The 9,230-nt window shown below is 49.1% G+C and overlaps 1 protein-coding gene across 7 annotated transcripts in view; it reads left to right on the forward strand.

Moving 5' to 3' along the window:
* MXRA7 (matrix remodeling associated 7) overlaps positions 1-9,230 on the forward strand; it is a 30,356-nt gene extending 21,126 nt beyond the window's left edge. For 4 of the 7 annotated variants that reach the window (XM_059485945.1, XM_059485946.1, XM_059485950.1 and 1 more), the window contains one exon: positions 4,052-5,758. Coding sequence is in view for 4 of the 7 variants with exons in the window: in XM_059485949.1 (XP_059341932.1) it covers positions 4,052-4,091 (40 nt within the window). In the remaining 3 variants the exon portion in view is untranslated. Of the gene's footprint in view, positions 1-4,051; positions 5,759-8,723 lie in introns of those variants that run through there. The other 3 variants (XM_059485944.1, XM_059485947.1, XM_059485948.1) reach the window with 2 other exon arrangements.

A 9,230-nucleotide genomic window follows, 5' to 3' on the forward strand; every position in this document is an offset into this window, starting at 1 on the left:
TGCCTCCCTCAGAAAGCCAGGGAAGGGGAGGCCAGGAAGCCCCTTCCCATCTCCTCCTCTCCCATCCCAGAGAGGAAACCCTTGCAAACTCCCCCATAGCCTTTGCAGGGTGTGAGTCTCTGACCCTGCCTTGGCATGAGATTTTAGTTCAGACAGCAACTCTGCTTGAGTTCCTGGTTTTTTTGGTTGTTTTTTTTTTTTTTTTGCCTCAGGTCCTGAATTGTCCTGGCTTGTGGCTGCTTCTCCGTGTCTCCCTCACCCAGCTCTCATGACTTGTCTTCATCTGCTTCTGCTTAACCTTGTGCAGCATGGGCAGCTGGCTGTTGTCTGCCTGCTAACTCCCTGGGAGCCCTGCTCTGCCTGTGCTGGGCTCCCCTGCAGCTGGGACAGACCCAGAGATGCAGGAATTGGGGCATCTTGCCAGGCTGGGAGCAAACTGGTGTTCAGTGAGCTGAAAAAACACTGAGTGATGGAGGAAAGCACCGCCCAGCCTGTCCCTGGCTTTTCCCACTGCTGTGGTGTTGGCTGGGGAGGTCAGGAGTGTGGCAAGGGAATGGGCACACAGGTGATGGATGAGCTGGTCAGGAGCCCAAGCCACCTCCCTGGCTGTGCTCTGGCCTTTTCAGCTGTTGCTGCTCTGGCTGGGCAATGTGAGAAGCTTCTGCCTCAAACCAGCTGTGGGCAAGGTGTGCTGGAGGTGATACAGCCCTGATCCCGCTGGCTCCTCACCAGCCCCTGTCCTAAAGCCACTGAGACCTGTGCTCCCTGCTCACACTGGTCCTGGCAGCCTTGAGGCACAGCAGGAATTTCCCAAAGCCCAGAGCACCTTTAACTTCTCTGTCCCAGAGGAGGAATTTCAGATCTGTGTTGATGAAGCTCCTTTTGGTACCTCTCACTCAATCCCTTCTCTCTTTTCTAAGCACTGTCTCTCCTTGTTCTGCATTTAAGTCCTCTCTGTGTTTTGCTGATTGGCTGAAGCAACTGGCTTACATTTTTGGGAGCACCAGGAAAATTTAATTCAGTGTGTCATTCCTCATATTCTTCCTGCAATACCTCAAGACTGGGTTAAAGAGATGGTGTCTGCCCCCATGGTAAATAACTGGGGACAGTGGTGATGGGACCATCCCCAGCAGCGAGATGGGAGGGAATCTCTCTCCTTGGGGAGATCTCAACCACCCATTGCAGGTCTGCCCAGCACTAAGGGCTTTTATTCCCTGCTCTTCATCCTCAAGGGTCAATCCTGGTCTGGAGTGAGAAGAGTCTGGAGCCAGGTTGCTGTTCACCTTCCTTGCCAGGATTTCAGAGCAGAGCACTGATGGTTCTGACAAGGTCCTGAGCCAGGGAAAGGAGCTGGGAATGCTCTGTGCTTCTGAAAATAATCTTTTTGAGTGAAACTATTCCTTAAAAGGGCACAAGCAATTACCAGACATGGTTACAGAGGCCTCTCCTTAGAGTGAGTCGGGACTCCTTTGGAAAGCTGAAGTCTGTGAATGGGCTACAGATCTCCTGACCTGCTGTGGATTTTTGCACACAGGAGAGACAGATGCACATGGCAATGCCACCAGTAACCCCTGTTTTTCAGAGCTGAAGTGTTGTCTTCTCTGAACAGCAGGAAGCCTTGTGTCAGTGCTGTGGGTGAGCTGGAGTGAAGGGAATGCTCCTGAGGCCACCAGCACATGCAGTTTCCATGCTTCTTTGAGACCTGCAGTCCCTGAGCTGCCCTCCTATTCCAGGACCTGCTTTTGTCTGGGTTCCTTGTCTCCAGCTTTTCCATGCACAGAACCATGTCCAGCTAACAAATCATGTGATTCAGAGACTTGGCTGTTGGCTTGGGCAAGAGCAGAGATATCTGGATATTCTTTATCTGAAGAAAGGATACAGCTTCTGGCAAAAGATGACCCTAACCTGGTTTGATTGATGAGCTGCTGGGGGCAAGCATGCTGATCCAAGCAGAATGGAAAGGAGGGAAGAGCCAAGGATAAGCAGTGGCTCAAATCTCTGGGCCTCCATCCCAAGCTAATCAACATTTCCAGTTTCCATGGCTGAGATGGCAGAGCTTCTCAGCCTGGGGGTTTTATGGCCCCAGTGTCCCAGAGAGGGACTGCCTCATGCTCTTTATTCTAATTCTCCTCACAGCTTGCTCCAGGACCAGGAAGGGGTATCCCTGTTGTGCAGATGGGAATTTCTGGCTCTGATGTTCATCCTCCATTAGGGCCACGCTGGTTTTGAGATCTTCTCACCCCAGCTGTCAGCCTGGCCCTGTGGAGATGAGTATCCCTGTGAGGGGCTCATCCACCCTCTCTGATGTCCCCCATCCCTCCCTGCTCCACCCGTGGCACTCTGGAGGGGACCTCCCCTCCTGGGCCCCCATGGCTACGAGCTTATGTCCTGCCACGTGAAATCTGATTATGCTTGCGTGACTTGAGCGGGATGATCCGTCCTCAGCGCCGCGGATCCCGCAGAGCGATTATCCACCCCGGAAAATTTCCTTTCTTTGTCCTGGTGGGATGGCCACTGAGCCTTGGCAACGGTGCTCCAGTACCCCAAGTGCCATGGGATGATCTCCCTACCAGGATCCAGTTATCCCAGTGCCAGGGGATGATCTCCTATCCAGGCTCCAGTACCCCCAGTGCCAGGGGATGATCTCCCATTTGGAATTCAGTACCCCCGGTGCCATGGGATGATCTCCCATCTGGGCTCCAGTAACCCCAATGCCATGGGATGATCTCCCATCTGGAATTCAGTACCCCCATTGGGGTTCCAGCTAACCCCAGTGCCATGGGATCATCTCCCATCCAGGCTCCAGTACCCCCAGTGCCACAGGATGATCTCCCATTGGGGCTCCAGCTAACCCCAGTGCCACAGGATGATCTCCTATTGGGGCTCCAGCTAACCCCAGTGCCACAGGATGATCTCCCATTGGGGCTCCAGCTAACCCCAGTGCCACAGGATGATCTCCTATCCAGGCTCCAGTACCCCCAGTGCCATGGGATGATCTCCCATTGGGGCTCCAGTACCCCCAGTGTCACAGGATGATCTCCCACCCAGGATCCAGGTCACTGGCCATGTCACAAGGCTGCTGGACAAAGCAAGGTTTTGCAGAAGAGCAAGGAAGAAATGAGGTTTTTCCTCACCCTCACACCAGGGCTGGCAGGAGTAGGGGACTTCCAAACGTGGCTCAGGTGTTATGGACCATGAACCTGATTGAATTGAGGAGGAATGAGGCTGGGGTGTGTCTGAATGTGCTTGTAGGGTAGGTGATGTGTGTTGTAGCTTCCCTCTACCCCAGTGCAGGTCTCTGTGTCCATGGGCAGCTGTCCAGCCTTGGGCCAGCTGTTTCCTGATGTAGGTGGTTCACCCATGAGAGTAAGGCCAGAGTGTCTGGAAGATTCCAGCTGAGAACAAGGGATCACATTTTTTTAGACCCTGGCTCTGCTTCGTGGAGGGAGTGCCTGGATGTCCCCACACATTAAACACATCTCACCCTCCTTCCCTGGCACACTGGGGGAGTTTCCCATCAAAAGGAAATTACCTGCAGGGACTCTGGGGATTTTACCTCCTTCCCTTGAACAGACTCATCTGTAGAAAGATTGAGAAAGGTTGAGCAGTTCAGGCACATCACCCTGTGAAATCAGCACTTGTTCCTGGCTCACCTGGCTACAGATGGGAGAGGAATCTGGGCTGGTCAAGGGGGCCAGCAGCCCAGGAGGCTCTGCACGGGCCAGTGAGGCAATAACCCCTGGAGTTAATTAGTTTGGCTTCTCCAGTTGTTATTAGTAGCTCAGAAGGGTTGTAACTTAGCTCGGTGCCAGACAAGAGGATTTGCACTTCCGATTGGGTTTCGACTATCCTGCTGCAGTTGATGAAGCAAAGTCCTTCTTAGAGGCATGAGGTTTGCAAACAGCAGCTTGTCCTGCTCTGAGGGGGAAGCTGCCTTGCCTTCCCCCCAGCACACACACCGAGGGCTCTCCTTGCTCGTTTGTGTGAATAATAATGAACCAGCCTGAGGAGTGAAATGACTGAAATGATCTCTCCCTGTTTCTCTTTGCAGACCTGAAGACTATATGAAGTTGTCCCTAGCCTCCTCCTAAAGGCATCCCTTGGCATCATTAAAGGCTTGAGAGAAATACCAAAACCAACCAAACACACCCATAAGAGAAACCCATAAACCCTCAAAACTTGGGATCCCCTCTTGGTCTGAAGTTGAGTTCTTCAAAAACTCCTGTCAAGTTTGAGGATATCCTATTGTGTGGCTCCACGAGCTGGGGCTGGGCCCAAGCAGTGACCTGAGTTGTGTTTGGGGGACTGGGAAGAACCTTCCTCCCTCTCCCCCAAGCAAAACCCAAAGTGAACACTAAATATGCAACAAGTCTATTAGCTGTGTTGGCTTCATATATTGGGCCATGAAATTCATGTTGTTCCTTTCCTGGGGTGGGCAAACCATAGCTCTGCTCTCAGACCAGCTCTCAGACCTTGCACCAGAATCTCAAGTTGTTTTGTCCTGGGGTCAAACTCCTCTTTGTTGCTGGGGGTTGGTAACTGCCTGTGATTTCCAGTGTTGTACAAAGCTGCTTTACTCTTTGAGGGCTGGAGAGACAAATGGGGTCCGTGTGAGGGATGGCAGACGATGGCTGGGCTGGCTCAAATCTTGCTTCTGTAGTTATTTTAGCAGAGAGCTGATTCTGTAGGTACACAGGATACTCAAGAAGTGATGAAGTTTGATCGTTTAGCTGTTCTGCTTGTGGTGGAGAGGCCGCACTTTGGCTGCTGTTATTATCTGCATCCTCATTTTCCCTGCTCCAGCTCCCAAGAGGAGAGACCCAAGGAGGAGGCAGCCATGGCATCAGGGGCTCCCTCTGGCTCAGGAGGGGATAGTGGAGGTCCTGGGAGAGGCCCACTCCCCTTCCTCTGCCTGCTGGCTGTTCCAGTGCCCTCTTCTCTTGCTGGTCCATGGGAACCAGAGCTCAGCCCTGCCCCACAGCTCTGTCACACAGAGCAGATGAATTTGGCTGGGCACATACTTGGTTTTAAATCAAACCCAGCTGGTTTTTGAGAGAGAGAAGAGGGTCCAAGTCCTTTAGTGATGTTGTAGAAACACCAGGCCTGGGTGGGGATGTGTCCTCCAAAGCTTCTCTGTCACTGCCTCTTGGCTAACACTGCAAACATATCAGGAACCCAACAGGCTGCTTTTTCTTTTTTTTTTTTTTCTTTTTTAATTCCTATGCAGACAATACTTGAAACCTTGTACACAGTTGTCCTTTCCAGCGCCTGGGGTTGGCAAACTCTTCCCAAACTGGCTCGTTTAAAGAACTGCAGGAGGCTTCAGCTTTAGAAGAGGCTGGGCTGCCCCTCCCAGCCGACAACTGCAAGCGTGTTCAGTGGTTTGCATATGAATTAAGGCACATCTGGACCCTCTGCTTCAACATCCCGCTGGTGCAGCCGCTGTCTCTCCTGGGTACTGGCTGGCTGACTGTGTCCCAAGCACCCAACTATGCAAAGAATGCCTTATATCCGTTGTGTTTAAGTTACATGGCAATATGTACATCCAGCAAAGTCGGTAGTTAAGTCCAGATTTTTGCTAGTGGCAACAAGTCAAACTCTTTCTTCAACTCAAATGGCTGTCTGGGTATTTTTTACTTTTGTTTGGTTTTGTTTGTTTTGTATCTGATGGTGGCTCTTATACAAAGGACTGTAATTCTAGTGGCTTGAATCTGTAAAAATTGCCTTTGTTTGGTCCAATAAACCTTTGAATAGTTTATTTGGTTTGTGCTTGTTCTCCCTACCTCCAGCAGCTTTTAACTTCTTCCTCAAGAGATTTGTGTTAGAAATCTGTATTTTAGGTTAGAAGTACATTCTGCCCTACTATGACTTTTATCCCATAAATTACTACATTCCCATAAATGATCAGAGGGAAAACCAGGGATATTCCCCTTTTTCTGCTGAAGCAATGCAGTGTTGCATTCCTGCTCTTGTTTGGCTGCAGAGCCATTAACAACATTCCCAATGCAGAGCTCTGCCCAGGATTTCAGCTGCTGTGGACACGGGTGCTTTGCAGTTCCTAAACCCCAGATCTCTGACATACCTATGGCTCACTGCCCCAAACCTCCAGCTAACTGTAAAAGCCTTGGACTGAAATGTCTAAAAAGAGCCTAAGGGAACTAAGTATGCAAATGTAATTGCCTATGAAGAAGAATTAGGCTGCTTCAAAAATCCTTAATTAATCTATTTTGTTAGCAATAAGTAAAATCCTGTTTGACCTCCTGAATCCAAGTAGTTTTGAGGACAGCATTTATGAGAAGAGAGAATGATTTTATTTGTGAACGGGGTATTATGTTTGATCTGAACTCATCCAAAAAAATACCCAAAAGCAAACCAAGCTGGATCACTACAAGGTTGTTTTGCAAGGTCACCTCTGATAGGAGAAGCTCCTCTTCAAAGACAGTTTAATGTTTGTGGTGCCTTACTCCTCCTTCCCAGGCTCTTTTCTCTCTTTATCTTTGTTTTGCTGTCCCTTTGTAGTAGATTGTGTAGTGCAGAAAAGTAACAGTAGTAACAGCTCTTTTCTATTTTCCAAATGCACAGTCGTGATATTTAAAGTTGAGGGGAGAGCCAAAATGCATTGATGTTGTGCTTCAAAAAAAGAGAGTGAATATTGTCTGTGATCCTGATTTTGGAGACAAGGAAACGGGGCTTTGGCGAGGTTTCAGCAGTGCTGATGTCTGTGAAATAAGGAGTGAGGGATGCAGCCCTGTGTGAGCACTCCCAGCTGGGATGCACTGCAGACACAGGAGGCCAAGCTATGTATTGAATTTCTCCACACCAGACTGGCAACGTGCCCTGTGGTGCCCAGTGGTGATCTAAAATAAAATATTGATTACTCATGACCCTGCTTCCCTTCCTCTCATCTGGAAAGGGCAGCTGGATGCTCTTCCTGTGAGCACAAAACATTACAGAAGAGGCAAACAAATCCAGGCTTCCATAAACAAAAGATCCCACATCATTACCAGGATTTGTTTGGCCATGGGATCATTGCATTTTAATTTTAATGGAAAAGAACTGGCAAATGAGCTTGCTTCAGCCAGGATCTGCTTTTTTCCTGCCCTGTTTGCTTCAGGAGTGCTGAGAGGACAGGCTGCTGTTCCTGCTGCTGCTGGAGCTTAGCCCAGGAGAGGGGAAATGCAGAGCAGGAGCTCAGGAGCACGGGAAGAAGGTTCCTCTGCTTATTCCTGTCTTCCTCTGATCTTATTCCTGCTGGTGTGTTGATGCTGTCCTTTCAAGCAAAGATTGTGCCCTGGTTTTGCCTGTCAATAGTTATTACTGCCCCTCCTGTTACTGGAACAGATGATGGCTTGTCCACTCAGGCTTTGCAGGAAGACTACCCCAGGTTATGCAGTGGCGTGCATTTAAATGGATTAATTAAATGGTTTAAAGTCCTGTGTGGGAAGCTGGCTGTGGCAGCAAAGAGGACTCTTGACAGGAGGGTGACTATGTGGGAGTAAAAGGCAGATTCTGTGTTTTCAGCCCATGGGAGGTGCTGAGCAAGCAGGAGGAGCTGGGACTGTGGCAGGTCTGTGCTCTGAGCTCTCAGTGAGTTCTGGCCTCACGCTCATGCAGGGACAAAATGAGCCTTGAAGTAACAGAACTTCATCTGCCTTGTCACAGCCATAAAGCACCACATCCCCAGTAGTTCTTTCTATCAGCCACAGGAGATCAGGAATGAGATGTGCTGGGCAATGGAGCAGCCTGATCCCCAGCAGGTAGGGGTCTGGCAGTGGGAACATTCCATCCCTCAGCCAGCCCTGCCTGGGGCCATGTGCACATTCATCTTGCCCCAAAAGGGAATTTTGTGCAGTTACATCAGTTCATGAGCTACCTGCCAAGAGTGCTGCCCACCCCCTGTACCCCCAGAGATGAGCAGTATAAATCCTACAAATAAAGCCCTGTCACAGATACCAGTCTTCATGGGATGTACAATGGTTAACTGGTTCAGGGTGGGGAAAAATCAAGAGATCTTCTGTCAGGGGAGAAGGGGGTTAATCATCTACTATGGGACTGCCTGGGGATTAAAAATCTGAGCTAGGTGTTCCACTGGTCAGCCTCTGCCTACACAGGGACCACCTCACTGCTGGAATGGCAACCTGGGTCCATCTCACCATTGGACATTGGCCAACAAACTCGAATCAAAGCAAATTCCTATCCCTGATCTTATCTTCCAGTGGCTGATTAAAATCATGTCCACACTGGCACGCAGTCTGCTGTCTAGTTTTAAGTTAGGATATGCATCTAAAATTTAATGGCTATTCCTGAATTATTCTGTATCTACATCCTCTCATTACAGAAGGAAAGCACACTGGGCTGTTGAATCTTAAACCAGGTTTTTTTATGGAGTCTGCTAAACTGGGACATGTTGGTCTTATAAAATTCCACATGTCAAGTTATCCTGAAAGTTTGAGCATAGATAAGCCCTAAGGAGCTCCAAAGTCAGTGTTAAAGCAGGCTGGTTTATCTCCACGTTTAGGGAGCTGCAGAGAGACATGCAGGGTGATGAGATGGATGGGAAGGGGGAGGAAGGAGAACCAGAGGCTATCTCTGCCTTATCTCACACAGATTTCCTGCAGCCAGTGAGGGTTGCACAGTGACCTGCCTTTGGCTCCGTGTTTCATTTCACAGTGATGTCCTTGCTCCTGGACTGGCTATTCCTACTTCTCCTTTCTTCTCAACAGGGTTCAGAGAGAGCAGCTGGCTGCCATCTTCAGACTGATGAAGGAAAAAAGTGACACCTTTGGAGAGATGTCAGAAGGGGACATGAAGGAGCAGCTCAGACTGTACGATATCTAACCCTGCAGCCAGGGGAGGTTGTGCCCAAAAGCCATCTTGGCCCTTGTTCTGCAGGACACTGGAGGCTGTAGTGCTTTAAAAATGTCTCAGTAGTTATTTTGCAGTTCCAGATTGTTTTGCAAACATATCTAGGCCTGTGATATGTATTTCAAAAGACTTGTAATTCCTCAGCCTTTTAATATTTTTTCTTTGTAGAGCTATCATCTCGTACAGCGATTTTTTACCTCTTTCTGGCTGGGTCATATGTGTCAGTCCTACAAAGCAGTTAAACTCACAACTTTTTTTCTGGCCGTGCTTTATGCAAATGAACTTTCAAGCCTAATCTTTCTCAGTTTGATATCTGAAGAAAACCAAAGATGATAGGCGTAAAATGGATTAAAATAATAGAATAA

Source organism: Ammospiza nelsoni, chromosome 19, assembly GCF_027579445.1.
Source record: "Ammospiza nelsoni isolate bAmmNel1 chromosome 19, bAmmNel1.pri, whole genome shotgun sequence".
Taxonomy (NCBI): domain Eukaryota; kingdom Metazoa; phylum Chordata; class Aves; order Passeriformes; family Passerellidae; genus Ammospiza; species Ammospiza nelsoni.